The sequence below is a fragment of the Calypte anna genome, chromosome 1 (genome assembly GCF_003957555.1).
Source record: "Calypte anna isolate BGI_N300 chromosome 1, bCalAnn1_v1.p, whole genome shotgun sequence".
NCBI classification, from domain to species: Eukaryota; Metazoa; Chordata; class Aves; order Apodiformes; family Trochilidae; genus Calypte; species Calypte anna.
Genome location: NC_044244.1, coordinates 28,969,308 through 28,994,790, shown reverse-complemented (window position 1 = coordinate 28,994,790; position 25,483 = coordinate 28,969,308). Strand labels below are relative to the sequence as shown.

General features: G+C 36.0%; 1 protein-coding gene across 4 annotated transcripts in view; it reads left to right on the top strand.

Moving 5' to 3' along the window:
- Positions 1 to 23,974, top strand: part of GXYLT1 (glucoside xylosyltransferase 1) — a 29,908-nt gene extending 5,934 nt beyond the window's left edge. For 2 of the 4 annotated variants that reach the window (XM_030453116.1, XM_030453100.1), the window contains exons 2-8: positions 3,238 to 3,330; positions 11,813 to 11,987; positions 12,938 to 13,063; positions 14,026 to 14,277; positions 20,005 to 20,128; positions 20,443 to 20,615; positions 22,111 to 23,974. In XM_030453116.1, coding sequence (XP_030308976.1) covers positions 3,238 to 3,330; positions 11,813 to 11,987; positions 12,938 to 13,063; positions 14,026 to 14,277; positions 20,005 to 20,128; positions 20,443 to 20,615; positions 22,111 to 22,272 — 1,105 coding nt within the window. In that variant the 3' untranslated portion in view covers positions 22,273 to 23,974. Of the gene's footprint in view, positions 1 to 2,089; positions 2,186 to 3,237; positions 3,331 to 11,812; positions 11,988 to 12,937; positions 13,064 to 14,025; positions 14,278 to 20,004; positions 20,129 to 20,442; positions 20,616 to 22,110 lie in introns of all 4 variants that reach the window. The other 2 variants (XM_030453094.1, XM_030453108.1) reach the window with 2 other exon arrangements.
- Positions 23,975 to 25,483: the final 1,509 nt, after the last annotated feature.

Genomic DNA, 25,483 nt, shown 5'->3' with positions numbered 1-25,483 from the left:
AGATCAACACAGAGAAAACACTGCTTGCACAACCACAGACAACACAAGCCTGATCCTGTTCTCTTCTCTGGCTGATCAAGATAAAAGGCTTTTAGTGAAAAAGTTATTAAGGTATATTGTGTGAATCCCTCCAGTAACTGTCCTTAGACACTCAATTTCTCCTGGAGCTTGCTTCCAATCCTCTGTTTTCCCCTGTTGCTGCCCTGGACATGCAAACCCAGGAGGCTGGCAGCCCCATTTCAGTTGCTGGCACTTGGAGCCTCTTGGACATGCATGGATTCCTCCAGTTACTGGTCTTATCCTTGTGGCTGCTTCCCATGGGATTATCTCATGCAAGTGAGTCTTTCAGATAGCTGGTCCAGACCTATGGCCTTAACATTACCAACCCCCAAAAGCCAGAGGCTTTCTGGAGGCTATCTTGGACCATCTGGTCCTTCCAGTAGCGATTCCTTCAACCTTGGTCTCTTGTGTCTAGGCTGAGAGAGGTTCTTTCAGTAGCCCAGACCCTCTGATCTCTGCAGAGTCTGGCCCAGCCTTCTGGAATGTCTGAGAGCTTGCTCTCAAGCCTCTTGGTCTACTAGTGAGCTGCTCTGGTTTGATACCTGCTAGTGATTGTGTGCACCAGCATGCACACCCACACACTGTGTGCTCCCATCTCTCCAGTTTCTGTCACTGCAGGCTTGTTGGCCCTTAGAAGCTGTGGTCACCTTTTATTTGCTGGCACTTGGACCTCTGTGCAGGCAAATGCACATGAAACTGAGCACCCATTCACCCAGGAAAACAGACATTTAATAAGGAGGCTGATCGTGCAGACAACACACAATAATGACTGGCAACCTGTTTACTTATGACTGAACCTTCTTGTCCTCTCTCTGGTTTTGCATTCTCACTGTTCCCTGGTCCCCCTTAATTCCACAGTGAGCCCCACACTCATGCAGGCTGTTGGTAAAGGGGTCTGGAGAGCATTTCCTCTTGTCACATCTGTGGATCTTCTGCCTGGTTCATGGGCTGACTGCTCTCCTGTGCTGGGGCTGGGTTAGATTGCCAGGTTTCCTTCACCAGACATTATTTTCTTCTTTCTATTTGTGTTAGAGTAGCCTTTAATCATATAACCTATAATAAATGTGAGTAAAATAACCCTCCCCAATGCTGAAGGTGACTATTCCTGTCTGACTGGTAACCTCTCTTAGGTAACAATGAGTGTCCCTGTTTGATGAACTGATACAGTGTGGCTTCCTAGCTTTGTGAAGCACTTGTGGCACTTACTTACAGTCTAAGCTTTTCTCAAGTTTTATTTGAAGTGAAAAAAAAATAATTGAGTGGCATTTTGAATGTTTTTCACAATAAGAAAATACTGTCCAGTGATTCTAGTTTCTTCATCTTTGGCACGTGGAAGCTTTATGGAATGTGATAGCATGTGGTCATAAGAGACTTCTGTTGGCAGAATATTAGGTAAATGTATCCTAGAAACATTTTCATTTCAAACACGAAATTTATGAAACAAATTAAAGGCTGACAAGCTTGTCATTGTGCTAAATGGGATGTTGGAAAGACTAATATGTTGGAAAAACAACTGACTTCAGCATTAATTCAAGATTGCCTCTTGCCTCTATAGTCTGGATAGGATAGTATTTCAAGACAGCTCAGAAAAACACAGATCTTGACAACCAGAAGAGGATTTCCCTGTAATAATATTAATAATAATGAGATAATAATCCTCCAAACCAGAAAAGTACTTTTGAGAGTTTTTTCTTTGTTTTGTTTTTTTTTTTTTTTTTAATCCTAAAATTAATGACAGTTACTCTTCATAAAATGTACACAGTGGAGATTGTAAAGATTGTTCTTCAGTTAGGTGCAAAGGCTTTATGTGTCTTGAAGTTTTTAAGAAACTTCAAAAGGCACAAAGATTAATGTAAGAGAGAATTTGGCAGAAAGAATTTGTGGTTTTATACTATTTAGTTTGCCCAGAGGAGTGCAGATACCCCAGTCACAACCTACATTACACTTCTTTGAATCTTTATTTGCAGAGACCATTCTTAAGTCATGAAACAGAATTACTTGACTAATTGTTGCAAACATGTATCTACAGGATAAGAGGATTTCCTGCAATCTCTACCAAAGAAATGCCCCACCTCACCCACCCACAACACTTAATGAGGCTTTGTGAATCAATGTGTTATAGCAGGTAATTTTGTCAAGTGCTGAAAAAAAGAAATTATACAGCTTAACATTTTTCATGTATTTTAATCTAGTAAATCTACTTTTTATAAAACACTGGTCTTTACATATAGCAGATAACCAACCCTATCAAGATGATGCTGATTCATTTCAAACTTGCAAAGCCAAGTTTCATTAGTGTGCTGAGCTGTAGTCCTTGAATACCCTTGCATCATCAAGGTTTTGTGTGGGTTTTCTTCTTGGGCATCTCTTTCATTCCCAGACGCCAATTTTCAAAGGAGGATAAACACCACTGGCATTTTGTCCTCAGGGCTGGATGAGGGAGCATAGGAAGTAAAACCCTTGCTTTGCAATATTCTTCTTGCTCCTTTAAGATTTTAAATCTTGATGCTCATTTCCTCACCAGAACCTTTGAAAATACACTTCTGTTGTTCTTTTTAAGTACTTCCTCAATTACTGTTGTGTAAAATGTAGTGATGGACTAGTAAGACCTACTTTTTTAGTTAGCTCAAGTCACTAATTCATTAGTTTTGTCATCAGTATGAAGGAAAACCTGGCACATGTGGTGATTATTTCTGTATTGAATTAACCCTTAATTATGGAACAGTAGAATTTATTGGTGCCGAAACCCCTTGTTTTTTGTTAAAAATCAGTTTTGAACTCAACAGGGTTATGGATTTACTGGGATTGTGTTTAAAGGGACATTGTAATTTTGAAAGTGAAGCATTGTAGACAAAGGTATTTCAAAGATGAAGTTCTTTCCAGCAGTAAGTGTTGCCATTCAGTATTGCCTGTGAACTTACACTATGACAAGAACGCAGAATGATGCTCAGAAATTGCAGCCTCTGCTTTTCTCACTTTGAAAATATATGGAGAGGAAAGGAAAAAGGATGGGGACCATTCTCCTGATACCTCTTTTTTATTTGAGTTCTGTTACATAGCCAGTCTTCTGCCAGGTAATTAACAATTCAAGTTATCTTTAAGCTAGAAAGTATTCCATTTAACTTTGCCATGAAATCAGTAACATTTATATAGGTTATTTTTGTCTTATTCTGTTAGGTGTAAGGATTTGTCTGTATCTTTCTGGAATTCCTATTGGATGCTGCCCTCTGATGTTTGTGGAATGAACTGCTTTTGGGAAGCTGCTTTTAGGTAGGATCAATTATTAAATAGTACTTTATTATTTGACTGCAGACAGGTGTAGTTGAGATGTATTTTTTTGCTATTTAACAAGGAGACAGCAAAATATTTTGATTGCTTCACATGTTTTTCACCTGTTTATCTTATGGTTACCTTTTGCTGGACTTTCTCCTTCTGCTTTATTACGTTTTTAAAATTGTAGACTCAAATGTCCTTACAAAGAGTAGATCTTTTTCAGTTACTTTGTTTCCTTAAATAAAGACTTGTTAACAGTGGTAAATTGATTATCTGAATACAGTCTGAAAAGTTACTGATGAATTACTTTTAGTAAATAAAATTTCTGTACAGTAATGCCCATGATGTAGCTTGTTATAAAAACTGACAGATATGCTTAGTAGTTAAGTTTGGAGTTTTTAATTCAAATTACATATATTATAGAATTTGAGGAGGGCATTTGATCCCAAGACACTGAAATGACCATTTGAGGATGTGTTTTAGGATTCAGCACATTAAAACATGTATCATGCCCTTAAAGTTGCAGCTTTAGCAATAAGTTTAAATGTTTTAGTATGGTTATTCAAATTCTTCAGGATGTCATATTGCAAAAGTAGCTTTTAAAGAAATGAAAGAAACCTTAAGCTACTTGTCAGACGTGCTCTAACCTTCATGGTTCTCTTTAGTGTATAATTACAGCTGCAAGTTAATTTTTCTTATATTTAAAGTTTGACTAATTGTCTTCTGATGTGGTTATCTCTTCCACTTAATCTGCAACTTGAATGCTTCTAGGGAAGCAAAGAAAAAAAGGAAATTAAATTCACAAAACTTAATGAATTTTTGAAAATTGCAATTGTGGGAAGGCCTTGAGAGCTGTTCCACATTCCTCTCTGCTTGTGTGCATTCAGTGCTTTTTGAGCTCATCAGTTGTCAAGAAGTTACTGAAAGAGATGGCTTGGATTGATTTTTAGTCTATTAATGCACTACATCAGTAATTTGAGACTGCTGAGTCTTTCTCCCTGGCCTTGGTAGCCAGTGTGTCATTTTCTTTTTGCACAGGGGTTCATCTGATTTTCCCTTTGGCAGATTTAGCTATCTGAATGGCCTAATTATTTTTTTCTTAAAGATTAGATTTTTGGATTTTAGCTTTTCTAAAGTTTAGCACAGGGGGTAAACCAAGTGTCAGTGCTTTCGTGGTGGGGGGGGCTTAGCCTATCTTTAGTGGAGGAACAGGATGTGATTGTAAACTTAATTCATCCTTGTGCATCTGAGCCACCCTGAGAGCTGTGTAATGCTGAAGGAGGAGAGGGTCTCATTGTCTTCACACTCCATTGCCCATAGTGATGTTCATGGAACTCCACAATGCATTGTAATGCACTAAAATGGCAGAAAACTTCCTTTCTGGATTTTATGCCAGGCTTAAGGCAAGTGGAAACTTGGAACCAGAAGTGGAGAAATGCCAGTCAGTTTCATTGCATGTACCTGTCACAGTTTAATGCTGGGCCAGCAATTAACTGGATGACAGATGTTCTCTATCAATCCTCCTCCCCCCCAATAAAGAAAGGAGAGAGAATAAGGGAGAGAGACTTATGGGTTGGAAACTAAACTACACAGCTTTACTGAAACAGTAGTGATAAAAAGGAAAAAATATTAAATATATACAGATATACAAACTATACCACATTCCTCCCCCCTTCTTCCCCAGTAACTCTCATGTCACCACCAAGGCTGCAGGGCAGCCCTGGGAAACTCCAGCCTGGACTCCTGGGGTCAGCAGCAGTTGGGAGCTGGAGGCAGGAACACAGAGATTCAGGCTGGCAGGGATCAGGACCACAGGCAGACAATTGCATGGAGTCCTCTCAGGATGCTGAAGCAAACAGGGACAGGTGAAGAAGGGTGAAGAGGAAGGAGCTTGATCCTCATGACAACTCAAATTTATACTCAGTATGACGTGTATGGGTTGCAATACTCTGGTCAGTTTGGGTCATTTGTCTTGTCTACTCCTCCTTAAAGAGGTTGCAGGTATGATCTCTTCACTCCTTTTCTCTTAATGGAGCACAAGATGTTCCTCAGAACCAAGCACTGGCCTTGGTTCAGCAGACCATTCTCCAGCTGTAACTAAAAACATTGAAGTTATCAGTCCTAGAAGCAGACACTGACTGAGAAAATTGCTGTTATTTGCAGCAAGTACTGCTACTTACAAAAGTTCCCAAACTGGGACAGTACCTTAAGCTGTAACTTGTATTATTCTGTTAAGAATGCTGTGTGTGGCTGTGAAGACATGTTAGTTGAAGTATTCATTGATTATGGCACTACTGGCCAGTAAAGGCTACTGGGTTTGGCCCCTTAATGGTTAATTGATTTATATCAAACACAAAACATTAATAGAAAAAGGAGTGTAATAATTAAGCCATCTCTATTGTATTTATGTATCTAATATTTGTTCTTCTGAAATGTCAGGTTTGAAATAATGTAGGTTGATAATAGGAAAATATTGTCCTTGTGCATTTGCTAGTTGTCAAAAAACTTGTATGGGTAAAATATTTGCACTAATAATCTGGTTCATCTTTTAGGCTGAAGAAGAAAACATGTTCAATAAGTTTCTGTTTATTCTTTTTGTGAATTTTTTAATTCTTTTTTGTAAACAACTTCAGCACAGCTGAACCTGACAACCTAGTCCATTTGGTTACAGAATCAAGCCAAGATGGTTTAGTAATGCTGGAGAAGGACTGAGAGACTTAAGTAAGCAGCCTTGCTTAGGAAGCTGAATATTGCATGTGTGCATCACTGCATTCAGAAAGGATCAAAGAAAAGCAAGGCTGTAGGTCTGTCACAACCAGGTAGGAAAGCTTGTTTTGATGTAGAATAATTTAAAAAATAATTTTTGCAACATACAAAAATAGTTTCGACATCCTTATATTACCATTTTGTAGTACAGTGGTGGCTGTACATAAAAAATAATGGTGTGAGTTAGGTTGGTGGCAATTTTCTCAGAAAATGGTGACTATTTTTAAATAGTTCAAAACTCATCTGATTATATTAAAAATGGTAACACCTTGTGGGCTGGAGTAAAATTTGAGAGGACAGCTGAAGTGAATTTATTATTTAATTATTTTTACCACTTAGTGTTCTCAGTGCCTGGATGGTAATCTTTCCTTCCTTAGCTTCCCCAGCCATGTTAAGGAAATAGGGGAGGGCATCTTGATTTCCAGTGAAGTTGGGCATGGAGCTTCCTGATGGATTCCTGGACATGTTCTTTGTGATATATGAATAGATGGTCAAAAGGAACTCTTGAGTTTGCAACACAGGATTAAGGCTGACTGTGGTTCCTTTGTGGCTTTCCATAATAGGTGCCACTATATTTCAATGTGGTTTGAAAAAAAGAAAAATAACATTGAACTGGGTCACATTGCCAGTTCTTTCAGCAGTACCTAAATCACACAAGGTGCTGTAGCACTGCTGCTGCTCTGAAAGGTTTGAAGCTGGAAAGGTGACAGCCTGTGTGTGTGTGCAGAAGCAGCAGCTGCTGTCCTGTGACCTCAGCAAAGCAGGCTAGGATTGGGACACCTGTAATCACAAATTGGAGTTGTATACAGGATTACCTATTCCTCTCTGAGTTTTCCTGGGGGTTTGATACCCTCTTACCTTTTTTTTTTTTAAATGTGTTAAGAAAGAATAAGATTAGGAGAGCCCTGCCATGCTTAAGAGGTATGCAGAGCTTCCACTGCAGTACCTTGTGCCAAGTCTAAAGGGCAGAGCTAAGATCTCTGGAGCTGGTGAGTTTTTTAGTAACAATACCATTTGGGTTTTTTTTCAAGACATTCAGCTGAAATGCAGTGAAGGTTCTAGAAGAGTACAACCCATAAAAACATACCATTGTACCTTACTAGCAAATAATTAATTCATAATTTAATTGACCTAGAAATGCTAATTTAATATATGGTGTGTCACAGTATACATCTTTAAACATATGGCAGTGTCTTGATGGACAGGTTCTGGAAAATCTTGTTATATTCATTGAGCAGCTGTATGTTCCTCTATCAGAGGTGATTAACACCATAGCAGAATTAATCAGTGCAAAATGGATGTCTTCAACACAGAAATACATCAGGACAAGTCTTGCACCTGAGCTTATGCTGCTGCTGAGTAATATGCTTTAAAGTCTATGGTTTTGTTCTCACAGTGTCAAAATGGATCGTTTTTATTGTGTTTTCTAAACTCATGGGAATATGTGTGGTGCTTGCTTAAGTGATGAGTTTCATTTATTTTTATTGCCTCTACCACTGGTGTGTAATTAGTATCCACAGGTAAGCAAAGTTCTCAATGTTTTTCCTTAAACACTCAAATCCAGGCATGGCTTCCTGCTCATTATCCTCTATTGGAGCACACTTTGCTCTTCCATTTTAATAACCAGAGGTTTCCCACACACACACCTGCAGGAATTAGTAAAAATTTCCTTGTTAGTCTATCCAAAAGCCTTACTTACTTACTTACACTGCATACTTGCACTGAATAATTTCACTCTATTTTTGCTTTTTCCAGCTTCTTCATGAAGCTCTCCCACACCAAAATATCAAGCTGCTAGTAATTAGAAATGTGCTTATAAAAATCTGCATTTTTATTTTTGTGTTTCCCATGTTGCCTCAAAATATTTATTTAAAACTAACTCTTTACTTTTCAAAGTGTCTTAACACTTTCAGAATCTCCGTTCAGGTTCAATGAGGGTGTTGCTCTGATACTAAAGCTGTCACACTCTGATACCAAACTTGCTCAGGTTCAGACAGTTCTTGGAAAATACATTTTATTTAGCTCATGCTCAGATTGGCTACTAGACTGCTATAAGCCATCTCTATTGCTGAAAAAACTTGTGTCATTAGGTCATACCAAACCCAGGGCTGTCTTAAAGGAACAAAGTTTTCCTTTCTCTGCCTTCTGTTGTGGCAGTTCCATGACTTAATACCATGGAGAGCAGTGGAAGGAAGATAGGAAAAGGGTTACAAAGACTGAAACATTCAGGAATGAGTAGAAAAGAGAGCAGTTGAGTGCATTTAATTTTGAAAGGGAAAGGACCAAGGGCACAGACAATAATTGAAGAAAGGAGTGAGACAAGTCATAGGTTTGGTAACTGGCTCAGTGCGTGAGGCATGTTAATACTGAAGGTGAAACTGCAGAGAAGGTGATGAGCTCTGCTGGACAGCTTAAGCTTTATGCTGCTTCTAGTGGGTGGAGGATGAAAAAAGTGATAAGTGCTGGCAGCAAAGAATTAGCACGAGAGGTGTAAGTAGTTAGTGAGGCAGTGGTTTCACTATGGGAGTGGAGAGAGATGTATATGTATAGGGAGAGAAGCTGAGGCCTGATAATTTAAAAGAAAGCTGTGATTGCCAGTGGCTTGTATACAGGGAAGTCAACTGCAGCTTATGATCACTAAACGATGTATCTTCATGGAGTCTGCAGTAAGGACCACAGTTCTGGAGTCTCAGAACTTGTCCTGCCATAATATGTCCATCACACCTTAAATGTCTCATCCCCATCTCAGTGAATAGTCCCCAGAGGGTGACTTCTTGTTCCATCTGCTTCAAGGGTAAAGCTTTGGATTATGGACTTACAGATCTGAATCCAGCTGTTCTCCATAATTAAGCTGAAATTAAGTTACTGGTATTTTCTGAAAACTTTTTAGCCTATTCAAAAATATTTTTAAGCACAGGTTTAAAAAATTGAACTCATGAAGTCAGAAACTCCATCATAGAACAGAGGGTTTTTGAACAACTTAACTGGAATCGTTATACTGTGATTATTCTGTTTTTTGTTGTATGGCTTGAAATGTTCTTTTATACACACTTCACTAAAATAAAAATAATACATGTGATCTTTGAATCTCAATGTGTTTCAGAGTTGCTTTGGCATAATTTTCATGATTCCTTATTCATGGAAAGCCATGTGGAACATGTAGTTCAGGAACCTGGCTTTCAGCTGTGGAATTTGTGTAGGTTGTGCCTTTCTTTATCATGTGAACTTGCAATATCACTGTAAGCTCTCATGACTTCAGGGTTTAATTATTGTAATTCCCTTTTCAGTGGATTATTGTGGAGGCTAATCTGCTGCTTGCAGCTTTTTCAGACTGCAGCAGTGTACTTCTATGTGGGTTTCAGCTACCTTCATTACATTCAGCTTGCTTTGTTTTTATTTTTTACAACAGCTACTTACTACATGGTGTAATGTTTAAATTAGCTCTGGGGTGCTAATTTAAAGGTCTGAATAAGGGTCTGAATGCATAAAGGTCTGAGAATAGGCATGCATGTTTACATTTAAAGATTCTATTTTATATAGTTTCCCTGTTAACCTGAAGTAATTTTTCAGGTTTTGTTGCAACACTTATAAAGGTTTCAGTCTGTGGATTAAATCATCTGAATGGAGACCTCTGCATAGAGGTGTCTAGGTCAAGTAGGTCTTAAGCAGTCATTAAAATTGAAAGAGCATAGAGAAGCATCCTGGTGACTGGCCATTAAATTACTGAGAAGTAAATAAATGACTGGTGTTAAGTGAGAATCACTTGGGTATCTTAGATGTCTCCTTAGGACTAGTAGATAAAATATGATCTTTGAGGCACTGAGTCCTTCTGGAGTGGCTCCTGGAAATCAGGTGGGATATTCTAGAGCATATAAAATGGGATTATACCTGTGCTGAGAAACTGAATCAAGCCCTAGGTATTTACTGTGAAATAGGATGAATTACTCACTAGGTCTCCATTGGTTTTAATGAGATTTTAGTCACAGTCTCATACGTCAGCGTGTTCATTTGGATGTCCTGTTTTGGATCTGAATCTTACCTATGAGGTCTTTTCTCCATTTTATTTTTAGTAATGTCTCAAACCTCAACTGAAGACTGACTGCATGTTCTTATTAAAACTTAATTAAACCTTAAATCCCTGGGATGCTGGAATGTTCTAGTTCCAGGGCATTAAACTCTTCCAAATCTCAGAATGCTTTTTAAATGCAGCCATTATTTATGACATTAAACGCGAGCAGGTTTAAAGTGGTATCTTATTTACATCTTGCCTCATGGAATTCAAAACAATGTATGTTGCTCTTCTGTGCCTTAAAAAGAAAAAGGCATATTTTCCTAGTATCTTTGTCAATTTAAAGGAAAACATGTATGCACTGAAATATATACTAGTTCATCAACTGGGGGGAGATTTTGTGCTAAGACTTACATCTGTTAATTTCTCTTTTGAAGTGTCTCTCTCTTTGGCAAGTTCCTAAGAATGGCTGGTATGTTTGTCAAGCATTCTCTGCTGTTACTAGTTGGGGAAGGTATTTTCTAACTTTAAGAATTTTTTTTGTCTGCACATCTTGGAATTAAACTTGCTATATAAAACTAGCTGCCCCTAGTTCTATTATCCCCCTTGTCCCATAGCCTGTGCAAATATCTCAAGCACAGAATATTGATTGAATATTAGCTTTGAGTTGACATATGCTTAAAACTTTTGAAAGCTCTTCTGGCTAATTAAACGTATGAAATCCTGGAGGACATGGATTTAGGTTTAATACACCCACTGTGTTTGCTACAAGGCTATTGGTATTTACTTGATGATAATTTTTAGCCTGTTGTATTGAAATAATAACTTTTAGAGGTACTTTGTGCAACAGAGTTCTCACCATAACTGTTGGACAGCTGTCCTCAGGGAGAAATGGTGTCCCAATGCCCACACCTCTCAGTGGTTTAGCCCCAAGGACGCTGGGCAGTGGATGTGGTCATTTTCCAGACCAGGTATGAGGGATTTTCCAGAACTCCTGCAAGCACCAACACATCCCAGAGCCATTCAAGCTGTTAGTTTCATGTCCTTCCAGTTCAAGTTGTACACCTGCAGGATAGGGCAGGAGAAGGCTTTTTGCCAGTGCTTAGGAGAAGCCCTAACGCATGGGTTTGACAGAAGGTCTTGCTGGAGCAGAAAATGGAGTTTTCTGCCTAAACAAAGTTTTCTGCCTAGACAAAATGCCTACATCACTCAGTTCTTTACAGAACTTTTTAAAAGTAGGAGTTATCTCAGTTTTTGTTGTTGGGTGTAACTTTGCTATATTTAAGATGTTTATCTGTGTACTGTCAGCCTTTCACATTTCAATGTCACTTTCTTCTAATCTTGATATTTCTTTCAACATTGTTATTTAGATGGAATTCTTTGCTAGTAATGGACAGTAAAATTATGAAGAAAATAAATGTATGTATGTTTGTTTAGTTTCTGCATAGCTCTTGCATACCTTATTTCTCCCTCGTGGTCAGGGTTGGGGGGAGTGAATATTTCAGGGGGAGAATATTTCAAGTTAAGTGTTAAGTCTACATAAGTTTAATATTGTGGTTTTGTATGTTATGTTTGAGTTATTCATTGCTGATTTGAATAAAATAATGGGTATTTTATGAAATTACATGTTGCAGTAAATGGCAGAGCTTTTCTTTTAAGTCTGTGCTAGGAATAGTGTCAAATGAAAAAATATTTTTCTATCAGGTACAATTACATGAAGACACATCCTTCTGAGAAAATGCATCTAGCCGTGGTTGCCTGTGGTGAAAGACTGGAGGAGACTGTTACCATGTTGAGATCAGCCATTATTTTCAGCATCAAACCTCTCCAGTTTCATATTTTTGCTGAGGACCAATTGCACAAGAGTTTCAAAGACATAGTAAGTACTAAATAATTTTAAAAATCAATTTGTTGTACAACTGGAGTAATATGTGTGATTTCTCAACTACTTGGGTAGTAAATGTTGGATATAGAGGCCTAAAAAAGGCAGTATGCAAATCCTTTGTAGTGCTGTGCAGGGATTTTTAATTTTTTCTTGCTGGTAAGTGGCAGTAGCTCATATCAAAGCTTTCCATAGAAATAAACCAAAACTTCTAATTTGTCACCTTGAATCTGGTAAATACAAACCTGACGTTCTAAACACAAGCTAGTTATCTTATGTGAGCTTATTTAAAGTTGTTTTTTCATGATAAAATGGAGATCTGTCAATTTCTGTCCCTGGGCTTACAGTAAGTATGTATCAGCCTTACATTGTCTAAACAAAGTGAAAATGTGTAATTATGTCTAATTTTAGCAACTCCCAGTTAAGGCATAACATTTTGACTGGAGTAGCAGGATTAGTAGGTGGCTAGTATGTAGCTGTGGATAGTTTGCTACTTTTGAGATTTAAATGTTGTGCTAACTATGACATTAGTATATTGCACATGCTAGTATATACACACACTAATGTCATATGAACAGTAACTGGCAAAATTGCATGAAATCATTTTAAATTGAGAAAGACTTGATTGGTATTTCTCCTATGGAAAACAGCTAAGAGGGGGGGAAATTTTATCTGATGTGTTTACTTTTTGTAAATACTAATGTATTTTACTTGCTCCTGTGTTTGTGTATGATCTGATATAATGTGTTTACTTCACAGTGGCCTGCAGGTGCCACTTGTTCCAAGTATTTTGAATAGCTGGCAGATTTTTGTAGTTCAGGAAGTATTTCTGTTATGGAAGAGAAGTGTTGCAGGTGTGTTCAGTTATCAGTTTAAATGGGCGATTGGTTTATTTTTATAATAGAATTGAACTGAAGTAATTTTTGTGATCTTTTCTTTTCACATAGCTTGATGACTTCCCCTATGAAGGAAAAGTTAATTACACGTTATATCCAATAACATTTCCAACTGAGAGTGCAGCAGAATGGAAGAAACTGTTTAAACCATGTGCTTCCCAAAGGTTATTCTTGCCAGTAAGTTATTCTGTAATAGGGTTATACATAAGTCTGTTTTCGAAGCATCAAGCTTTACTAACTTCTGCTTAGTCTGAAATGAAATACTGCTCCTAAAAGTTACTTTTCTGACATTCTAAAACAAGCTCAGAACTTAAGCATTTGTGGCACTAGTACTATATAGAATAAGAGTCCTTTATCCACTTGCTGCAATATGGCACAGTATCCTCAGTGAGTAATGTAGGTCATGTCATCTTCTGAGACATAAGAAGGATTTATCACACCTCATCTACTCATTTACCTGGAAAGTGTCCTGAATGTGCAGGTCTGAGAAGTGTTAGAGAAAATGAAACAAGAAATAGGCTATTGTTGCCAGAGTGTTTTGTGCAGCCTTTTCTTTGCTGACCTAAGGCACTTCAGAGATCAAACTTCAGGCTAGGTGAATTATAGCAGTGTCAGCCACCATCCCTGGAGGTGTTTAAAAGATCTGTAAACATGGTGTTAAGTGACATGGTTTAGTGGTGGGCTTGGCAGTGTTAGTTTTACAGCTGGACTCAGTGGTCTTACTCTGTGATAACATCTCCCAAATACTGTCTCTTCTGGGGGTCCCGTACACCTCTCCCTTTTTTTGATTAGATGCATAGGAAAGCAAAAGAACAGGAGGAAGATAGGAATACCTGTTATGGTAGTTTCACCTGGCCTGCAACCTACTCCTGAAGAGCTTTGGGATCTAAAATGTAGACTAAGTGCTTTTGTGATACTCAGCTGTATGAAACCTCTGTTTTGTAGTTACAAAAATTCTCTAAAATTAGAGAGGAACGAACAATGATAAATTGTTACTGAAAACTGTCAGTCTAAAGTGAATTTATTTGCATGTGACAAAAAGGTGTTAAACTGCATTGTGTAGTGGCAGCAACTTGAGTTTTATGAAGAGAAATTCAATAAAACTTAAAAGTTAGGATTTAAATTTCTTTCCCTCACAGTTAATCCTCAAAAACGTGGACTCGCTACTGTACGTTGATACTGACATCCTGTTTTTGAGACCTGTTGATGATATTTGGTCTTTCCTGGGAAAGTTCAACTCCACCCAAATTGCTGCAATGGCACCAGAACATGAAGAGCCTCGTATTGGGTGGTATAATCGCTTTGCCAGACATCCCTATTATGGAGTAACTGGAATAAATTCTGGAGTCATGTTAATGAATATGACACGTATCAGAAGAAAGTATTTCAAGGTATGTCTGCTGCCTTTATTTTATTTTCTGTGGGTTTATGTCTTTTAATTCTGATCCTCTTTGAAATTTGTGTGGGACAGTATTTTTCGATTTTTTTCCTTATGATTGGTATAGTGCTTTAAAAAATACACTGTGTTTAAAATGGTACTTAACTCATGCTTTTAAAATGGTCTTGTAGGACTTGGAATTCCTGAATTAATAGTGCTTGATTATTTTAGTTTTTCTTAGTTTTGGGAGATCCTGTGACTTGATACAGTCTGCTGTAAATTACATTTATCAGTAGATATTCTGGCATTTTTTTCTTTGATGTAGAGATCCCAAAAAACAATTACTGTATACTGCTAACATTTAAAATGTGTGTAGCAGTGCGACCAGGAGGTGGTGCTAAAACATTTAGTAAGTTATTTTCACTGTACTGTTTCCAATTTTTGACCTTTTAAATTGTAACCAGATGATTATCACTTTTAACTATCTTTTGATTTGCTTTGAAGTCATAATTTCAGTAGAGTAGTTCATCGTGAAAGTACTGACTAAAGCAGTGCCTACAGCATCAGAAATGGTCTTTAATTCATAGATAATTTTTTCTTACATACTTGAAACATACAAAAAGTACAAAAGCAGTGCCATGTGATTGTACTAGGAAAATAGTATTGTGTAAGAGAAGTTTGAGGGAAAAATAATCATGCAGGCAAAATCTATTGAAAGTGTGCCCTTAAGAGAGGCAATATAAGCTTGCTGTTGACATTAGTACTTCTCTCCCATCTCCAATTTAACAAAGATTCAGCTTTCATCTTGCATTCTTGCTATGTGTTTTTGTTACGGAAATACGGTGAATTGAGACTGGATTATCCTGGTTGTAGTTAAAGTAGAAAGTTATAGTAGTTATGGTATATAGCTGTAGTTTCCCCTAGAAGAAAAATTCACTGTGTATATCATCAGTGCAGTCCTGCATAGTCTACTTTGATATTTGTTTTCCTGACTATAGCATCTGAAGAAATGAAAATATTAATAAGTGTAGCAAGAAAAACACTTCTATGGCTGAAAACTGCTTGTAACTTAACCTCCTGCAACGTATTTCTATGTAGTGAATTATTTTTAGTGTGGTAAACTCTTGAGACAAGGTTGGTCTTTTATTCATATTGCATGAGAACTCTTATTTGGCTTCTCAGTCCAACTTAGGTAATCAGTTTATGGGAAACATTATGCAAATTTACTAAAATCAGAATTCATGTTTCAAAAGTATATGAATTATGTAGGATACTGTAACTGTCTTTCAAATTAACTGCAGTTTTCTAGGGGACAGTTTAACACCTTAACACCAGTTTTCCATAACACCCCAAACCAGTTATTTCTTAAAATCTAGTGTGTATGTATATATATGTATGTATATATATATGTGTGTGTATATATATATGTACAGATTTAGGTAGATTAAACAATTCATTGATATTTTGAAAGTCAGAATTAAATATTTCTGCTTTTCTTTAGTATTAGAGTACTGGAGTATCTTTCAGGTCCTGAAAATATCTGCTACATATTCCTTCTGTTGCCTTTTTGTGTACTACTTACCCAACAAAACACATCAGATTGCTAAACAAAAACCAGCCGTGGAGGAAGTGATATTTTGTAATTACTCGTTTTTATGGGAGTGCAGATCTGGGATTTATAAGACCTCAGCTGTAAGGCAAGGCACAAATCTGTACACTTTTTCTCATGATCCTTCTGGCAGACTCCAGTATTCCTCACATGATACACAATTTCTGGATAAGTGGGCCACTGAACTTCCTTCTGTAGTGAGGCAGTTTGTGTGTCACTACTGGTATGGGTACTCAGAACAAAAAAATGTCTTGAATCGCCCTTAATGCTCTTTCTCAAATTGTCCTGTACATACAAATTTGCTTGATGAGCTGCAGGCTTAACATTCATATAATTATGGGAAAGGAACTGAGATTGGAGTGAGCCACCCAGTGCTGTGCATGTATACTAAATATTCAGCATTATGAAGGGGCACTTGAGAAAGGGAGGCAGGAAGAGAGCAAAGCTTCCCAATAGCAAAGTACATTATTCAAATTCCTTTCTGGTGGCTTTAGTTAACAAACATTTAAAAAGGCAATTAACCCATATTCCTGCTCCACTTCAGTTGTTTTAAATGTTAGAAACACAGGATTTTCTGCCCTTAATCATTAGTTGTCATTCTTTGGCATCTTTGCCAGGGCTTTACTGTCACTTCAGACTTAAACTTCCCTTTTTATGTCTGATTTGACCCTTCCTTTTGCAAGTCTTCTGAACTTAATAGTTGTCTTGACGCTCCAGTGACTGGAGCACTTGTCTAAACAGTGCAAGTTTTGGATCAGGATATTAACCAAAATGATGAATTTGAAGCTGTGAATTCTTTTTCTGTTGTAGTTTCTGCAGTCCAAAATGACAGGCTTCGCATCTTGAGACCTTTAACCATCTTTCTGCTGTTGTCACATTGATTTGTAAAAATCAAGAGGAACCAAAAACTGAATAAATAAAAAGGAGAACCAGAGATTTTAGCCAGTGGATTTAGTGCTTTGCTGGGTAGCAGAAAACCTCTAGTTTTCTGCATATGATTCTATGATATATTGCATGAAGATTAAATCCTTTTTTTGCCCCACTTATTTATTCAAGCCTCAATCTTCTCAGGGCTGTCTTGTCTATTTCAGATGAGCATCCTAGCTACTTGTCTATTGTACCTAATGGAACTTGTCACTCCTAGTCCTAGCTATCTTGTTTGTCTTGAATGTTTTGAGACTTTATGTGTATATATATATATATACGGTGCAAATATATACACTCTATAATATACATATATGTGCAGATGTGTATACCCTTATAAATAATGCACATATGTTGTCAAATATAGTGTGGTTATTAAACAGTACATAACTGGACATCAGACTAGAATCAGTAATGAAGCTTGTGATGGATCGTGCCTGCCTGTTGTCTTTGCAGCAATTAAAAAGTGGGAATATAAAATACCCCCAAGTATTAAGAAGATCAGTTTCTTTAGATATTGCTGTGCGAGTTGAGTATTCTTCCTCAAGTTTATATTTTCTTGATAGAATTAAGAGTGAGGTAATAATAGTATGTTAAGGTGCTACAGGCTAAATGTGACAGCTCTTCTGACTTCAGCCTTGAACAGGCAGAAGTCTTCTGGATTAGAAATCAGTAATGACCAAAGTAATTAAAGCACAGCATCTAAACCAAGAAATGTTTAAGAGAATATCTTGTGTGTATTTTGTTCTTGCACATTTTCTTGCATTCAAAGAAAGGGTTTTTGAGGGCTCATGAGAGTCTGTATGTATCATCTTGATGGCATCACAGAATACTGCACAATTGCCCACCACCATCGTGTTTTGGTTTTGTTTTTTTTTTTTTTCTTAAACCTCTTAAACCTTCACACAATCACAGAATCATCAGAGTTGTAAGGGAATTCTAGAGCTCATCTAGTCCAACTCTCCCACTAAAGCAGGATCACCTGGAGCACATTACACAGGACTCCATCCAGGCACGTGGATGCAGCTTGTTGAATATTGGAGTGAAGGTTTACATTCTGGAAAACTTCAATTCTTATATTTACTTGAGTAACTTCTGAAAAGCCTTTCTGTTACCAATTTGATTGCACTTGAGCATTCTACTTCTTCTGTTTGATGTCGTTGCAAGTTACAGCAGAATTTTGAAGGGAGTGTGTAATTATTCAAATATTATATCTTGCGCTGTGATTATTACATTGTTTTAATGATAAAAAAGCGTTAATAAATAAATATTTAAATCTCTTCTATTTATGCAAAGGTTATTGAAATATTACACTTTCCATTTCTTAGATCTGCTAGCACTGTTTGTCAAGTACTATTGCTTCTAGATACCTAGCAATATAATGTGTGCTGTTCCTTGCTTTCCATCACCTTGGGATGTACTCTGGATTTCACTGCTACTAAAACTATATAAGATAAAAAAAATATAGGCAATAATGACTTAAACAATTTAAAATTATCTTTTTATGGGTTGCTCTGTAACTTTATCTACTACTACTGCTTTATATACTACTGTATATTGTCATGATTATCATGGCATTAGTGAGTTAATTTATTTTTATTTTTAACTCTTAGCATTGGGTCTAAATTAAAACCTTATGTCAATGTTGCATGCATAGAAAGGTTCAGGTGAAGGAGTAATCTTTAGCTGCTGTGATTCAGTCAATAGATTTGGTTTTTTAGAAGGTTTTTGCTTGGTGTTAAGCCTGTGTTTTCTTTTGTTTAATCACATTGCACTGAAAACAATGATAATTCTTGCTAGAGAAGAATTCTCTTCTCCATTTCGTATGCCTGCTCTCAGCAAATACTTGCAGCCAATCATATAAATTTTTTAGGACAGAAGTGACTGTTGTACTCAATTTGGCTTCCTACATAATACAAGCTATAGATCTTTTCTGTATTAATTCTTGACTGAAATCTCATAGTATTTCTTTTTTTAGTCTCCTGTTCTGAAAGCCCTTCATAATTGGTGGCTGAGATGATCTGAGGGAACACTAAAAACTGAACTGAATAATTTCTGCACTTTCTACTTTTTCACTGGAAAACTCTGAGAAGTCTGATACTATAATTCTAAAACTGAATATTTTTCTTCTGGTAATATTTCCCATTTCTTAACATGGTTTTTCTGTATACAGGTTCCAAACCATAATGGAGTTCCAATTCAATGTTTATTTTTGCAATTTGTTTTAAAAGGTACCATCCTGTAATCCAGGAATTTTCTCTCTTTGAGACAATGTTATTCCATCCTTGCTTTTCCAACTGAAGTAGAAAGTACAGAGTAAGCAGCCTTGTTCCTTTTCTCTAGTTGAGCTTAAATGTGATATAATGATAAGAAATTCTCTTTAGAATGTATAACCTGTTGGTAAGCCCCCCTTGATAATCTGGAGTTCAGTGTAGGCCACCCTACTCCAAGTAGCACCTCCACAGCTTAACCCTTAGTACTCCATCTCCTTTTCTTTTGAGTAATTTTGCTCAATCAAGAGTTTGTGAATTAAGTAGCAGCTGTTCATTCAGAGTCTTATTTACTTCTGCTACTGAAAAGTTGTGCCTTTGCTGTTCAATAACTAAAAATTGAGTTCAACTTAAATGAGAAGAAAACCTTTGAAGGATTTTTCTTTTACATTGCTTTGTAGGCAGTATTTTTAGCTGTGTGTGCTTTGAACTATTTAATAATTAATTTTGTATTGATCTGTTTTGAATTTTGGAAATGAATTTTAAAAGCTGTGAGTCATAGAGAAATTGCATAGAGAAAGGATAGAGAAATCTGGATAATTAAATAGTGCTCATCTAATATGAGCATCAGTTAAGTGGAGGTTTTGTATTAGATAATATATTTTATCTAATATGTATTATCTGCTGTATAAAAAGAATGTTGCATTTTCCTAGAACTTGAGGGAAGTCTTGAAGACAAAAATGTTATAAAGCAGGTAAATATTGGATGCACATAATTCTCCTTGTCATAAGCTAATTATTTAGAAGTAAAGCATATTGCAAGTGTTCATAGCTGCTTTCCTTAAATGCCCTCATTTGTTTAAAAGGAAAAAAATCATCTATACGTTTGAGATTTGTTACTTCAAAAAGCAAATTACTGTGAATCTGTAGGGCATTTCCTCCTTTGTAGGGATAACAGTCCTGAATGTGTGTTGTTTTGCTTTGTTTTGTTTGCTAGAATGATATGACAGCAGTCCGGCTACAGTGGGGAGAAATTCTTATGCCACTGCTAAAGAAGTACAAGTTGAACATAACATGGGGTGATCAGGATCTATTGAACATAATGTTTTTTCACAATCCAGGTAAATCCGTGTTAATTTGAAGTCTAACATGAGAAACTTCATCTCTTGAATGTTAAAAAAATTCAGCAATATACTCTTTTAGCAGATTTTCTTAATTAAAGCATTCAGAGGACTTTTCACTTCTTCCATTTCCTGGAAGTGTTTTGAGAGACCTTATTGGAGCTTGCTAAAGTGTAATTAGCTGTTAAGTTGCAAAAAAACCCCCAAACCAATGCAGAAATTTATGAAGAAGCCTTAAGGGAAAAAAGAGAAGATTAATACATTTGCTGAAAAAAAATTGATACTTAATCCAGAGTTCTCATTTTTCTGCACAGAAAGTCTGTATGTCTTTCCTTGCCAATGGAATTATCGGCCTGATCACTGCATCTATGGAAGCAATTGTAAAGAAGCTGAAGAAGAAGGTATATTTATTCTTCATGGAAACAGAGGTGTTTACCATGATGATAAACAACCAACTTTTAGGGCTGTCTATGAAGCAATAAAAAATGTAAGTATTTTCAGCATTATATTTGTACAAACTTATTTTAAATGTATATTTATCTACAGTGTAGCAAGTATTTTGTAAACTTTGATCCCTACCCTAATTGCAACAAATTATTTTTTTTCTCTTGATTAATTATTTCATCAGTTTTTCATTTACTGCTTGGATAGAATTCCAGTGTGTTCCTTTTGTAATGAGCACATTTTGAAATATGTTGTAGACTATGTCTAGGTTAGGATTCTAAAACATTGCCTATAGTTATCAATGTCGATTTAAAGGACTTTATTCCCCTTCCTTTTATAAATTCATCTAGTAAAGTGTTTGAGTATTTGGAGGTCACCAGAAGCATAATTTTTCTGCTGATTTTAAGATGAAGGAAAACCTCCTCCTTCTTCCCCAAATTTGTATGTATTTACTGCAACATTTTAATGTTTGATTGTAGCTAGATTTCAGTTGTAGAAATTTTTTTAATGCTGTTTTGGTCTTTTATACAAATTGAGTGTACTAATATGTTGCTGGTCCTTTAAGTACTAAGCACAATGACTTCTTTTCATTCTGCAAATAAGTCATCTAATAAACTATTTATCACCACATCAGTATACTCACTGAAGAGCTGTAAAATTTAGCACTGATGCACATTTTAATGTAGCAGGCTATTGTGTGTATAACCTTCAAAAATCAATAGTATATTTTAATGGTGCTTTATTACATGTTGTCGTATGGATATAAAAGTGAAGAAAAGTGCTTTTGGGGGCCTGAGAATACATTGCAGGGAAAGTGAATGTGTTTCCATAAAAATACGATTTCTTTGTTTCCTATGAGCATTGTCAAAAACAGAAGAAAAAATTATTTCTTTTTATTTATGGTCCCATTTGTTTTATGAGAGTGTCAGAGAAAGTATGTAAGACACTGCTGATTCAGTGGTAATAAGATGAACAAAATTATATTGCTTTGAAATGCTGGTTTAGTTTACCATTTGTTTATAAAAAATATTGCACTGTTGAATTAGTGACTTCTTTATTTCATGTCCCTGTTAAACATCAAATATGTTTGACGATATTTCATTTTAATGAAATTTCAATGGTACTCCTTCTCATGCTGTTGTTTCATTAAAATTTGATAAGAATTGTATTCCTTAAGTTGTATGTCATTCAAGAAAGTTACTGTTCGACAATTAACCAGAAATAATTTTAGATCTGTTAATTTTTGATTTAATGAGGTAATTATAAACTTCTCCCTGTCTGAATATATGCTTTTGTTTACCTTTTAAAAAAACAACAAAAAAACAAACCACCCTCTTGCTTGTTAGGCTTATTAGAGAATATTTCTGTAATGTAGAGGTGTTTTTCTAAATGGCATTCAGAAGATTTCATGAAACATTTGATGAACCCATGTAAAGCAAAAACAATGTTTAGAGGTGTTTTTATAGAACTCAAATACCTCTGGATAATGACACTGTTCCGTGCTGACCTTACATCTTCTTTTCTTACCCTCTTTACAGTATTCATTTGGAGATGATATGGTTCGTTCCCTGTTGCAGCCCCTAGAACTGGAATTACAGAAAACCATGCATACATACTGTGGAAGAATATACAAAGTGTTCATAAAACAGCTAGCAAAAAGCATAAGAGACTTTTATGCCAGAAGGTCCAGGGGAAGGTGATTTATCTTTTTTCTTACTTCAAGGTGTTAGATCAAGAGACTGAGTTTACATACTGGTCAGAAGGTGCAAAAATTTTAATATGTTTGGAATCGCCTCTTCATGTGCCCAGTTAAAGTTTACTAGCATACATAAAAATGAAGAAAATACTCATCTAATGAAGAACAGGAACATTTTTTCTGCGAAGATGTCTTTTTGCTCTCTTGAAGTTTGATCACTGCTAATGTTTATCTTGGATGCAATGATTTGGGTGTTACTGGCTTCTAAAGTCAGTAGTTTTAGTCTGCATAATTCAGTTACCTAATGATCAGTTGAACGAGGAAAAAATGAAGATGATTCTGTTTGGGAGTGTACCTCATATATTGTCTAAAATTCTTTTAAACTGTGAATGTAGCAATAACTGAGTCAGCAGCACTAACCTCACTTTAAAGGTGTGAGTCTTCATGTAAACAAAATTGTTTACAAGTGCAGAAAATACTCTGTTTTCAAAGAAATGTGGTATCACTGACAATCTGTATGTGCCTTTATGTTCATCTCTTAGATATTGAAGTACTGTTTTGACAATCTCGTTTCACTTATCTTAGATGTAAACTGCACACTATAAATATGATTTTCTGAGAAGTGAATAACTAGTATGTGATACTAGTTTTCTTTGTAGATATACAGAATTTATTCTGCTGTAATAGACAGCATTTGTTTCAGAGCAGGATTGAGGTGGTTTTTTTTAGCAAAAATTCAGTATGAAGTTGTCTGTCTTACAATACCTTTTTTTAAATTACATGGTTTTGCAGCTTTATAGGGCATTTTGGAAGTAGGGGGAAAAAACCCAAACCAACAGTGGAAGGCTGTTGCTATTGTATTTCCTTACTAAGAATGATTACCTGGTAATTATAGAGTATTTAGTACCTAAAAATGAAAAGCTGTAATAAGAGTTCTGATGCTTCATCGGACCATATATTAGAAGGGTTTCTTGAAGACTATATATCCTATTACCATATTTTTTTAACAACATGGCTTTAAAATAGTTTTGGGGCAGACCCTCAACTACATGAATACATTACTGTCATTAGGATGATAGTGAATAACAGATAAGGATTAGGCTTTCTTTAGTTTACGTATTTCTGTTTATGTAATGTACTTCTTTGTGGAGAAAAGCATGAAGAAGGCTGAGTTCTAGTGTTACAGTAAAAGTCTATTTAAACTTGCATGGTATGAAATGTATTTGTAAAGTATATTTGAACTTGGATAACATGTCTTAACTGAGATGAAGTCTTCATAAAGTGAGATTTTGGATTCCAGAAAAGTTCCTGTGTGTTGAAAATGGAGGATTCATTCACTGACGGGCACCTTCATCCCAACCCCATTTAAGATGCTTAATTTTTGTGACTGTTTCTTTGTCAAAGACAGGCTGGCTCTGACTCCCAGATCCATGTAAGATGGACAAATGCTTTAGCAGTAGAAAATCACACTGCATTATAAGCAGGGTTTATATTCTGCTCCTTACCTCCCTGCTGGCTCGGGGTATCAGCATCTGTGAGGGAAACTAGAAAGCAGTCTGTCTGTCTGACATGTAGTTACCATCTCTTTTTCTTGCTATGTAACCTTTTGAAGTCTGAAAATCTAAAAATGTGTATGAAGGTGAATACTGTTATTGACTGATTTTACAATATGCAATACATTATTTTTTTACATAAATACTGATTTTTATATCAATTTGTCTTCAGCTTGTTTTTTCTACTTGTACTGTGTGCTTGTATGTAACATTTTTTGGCCTGTTTTTTTATGTTTGTCTTTGCAGAACTTCTCAGTTTTTCATTGATTATTAGTATGCATGTGAAGATACTGCTTAAAACCCAATGAGCCATTTTAGAAGAAAGTGGAATTTGAACAATAAGCTGCAATTTTTCCACTTAGATTTCAGGTTTTGTGGATGGTAACAAAAAGGGATGATACTGAAGTGGATAGGAGTTCTTACTTTGTGCTTATTTCAAGAGATTGAGGCAGCATGTTACAAATAGAATACACTGCCTTCAGTTTTTATTAATGTAACCTTAAACTGTTCACTCAATTTTCCATTCCCAAGTGGCACTCATAAACATTTTGGAAAATGTAAAAAACAGCAAGTGTGTAGTAACTTCCATGAGGAAAATATCCCTCCAGGGTTTTTTGCTTTGAGTAAATTTTTAGTTATGTAATCCCTGTTTTACATTTAGAAAGAAGTGCTACCTTTGAAAACAAATCTGGTTTGTAAAGAGAACCTTTGGAGGTTGTCAGGAGACTGGCAAACCAAGTAGTGTGAGCAGTTATCATGCCAAACATTCCAATATCCATAAAACCTTGTGGTGATATGCACATAACTGTAGAAGCTTGCATCTAGCCTGTGAATCTTTGCTGTCTGGTGTCAGAAGCATTACTTTTTTTTCAGAATAAGTAACTAACAAAATAGGACCTGACAAATTACAAAACTGTAGAAATCCCATTTTTACTGATGTATTTATAATAAAATTATTTAATGCTAAGAGGAGTGTAAAGTTTCATAGAAAAATGTTAACATCAAGAAATGTACACTCAGGTTAAATTAACCTAAGTATGTCTTCCTCCTGCTTGATTTGTGTCTGTATCACAGTAACATTGTTCTGTCTCCATTGAAAGGAATCACAGCCTCATGGTAGAAGAGATCTCTTTGAGGGTGCTATCTTATTAGTATGAAATTGTATCTTTGTATATAGTATGAAAGCTTATCTTTTAATGAGACTGACACATCCTTATGTATGGTACTTGTACTTCTGCCTGCTTCTAAGGCTGTGAAAGTCTTATGAATATGTCTTTCCAGTTATTTCTAGTTTTAGTTCTGCCAAAATTTAGAGTGAAGGTAACATTTAATGCCAGTTGAATTGGGTTTGGTAAGCTCTTGATTTAAAATTAGGTTAAGAATAGAGGTTCAGAAGAAAAATATTAATTTATTTTTCCTTATTCTGATTTTAAACAGATTTAAAAGGAACATACAGTTGCTTTTTGCTTGTTTTGACTTCCCAAATTATAGTTCACACCTAGGTGGCATTGAAAGGAAAAAAAAGGCAATGTCATGGTGGGAGGAAGGAGGGATCTGGGTCTACCTGGGATGCTTAGAAACAGACCATGTAGGAGGCAAATCTCTAGGTGTAATGAATTGTCCATATGTGCATTATTAGATGAATTGAATGAAAATAGGAGT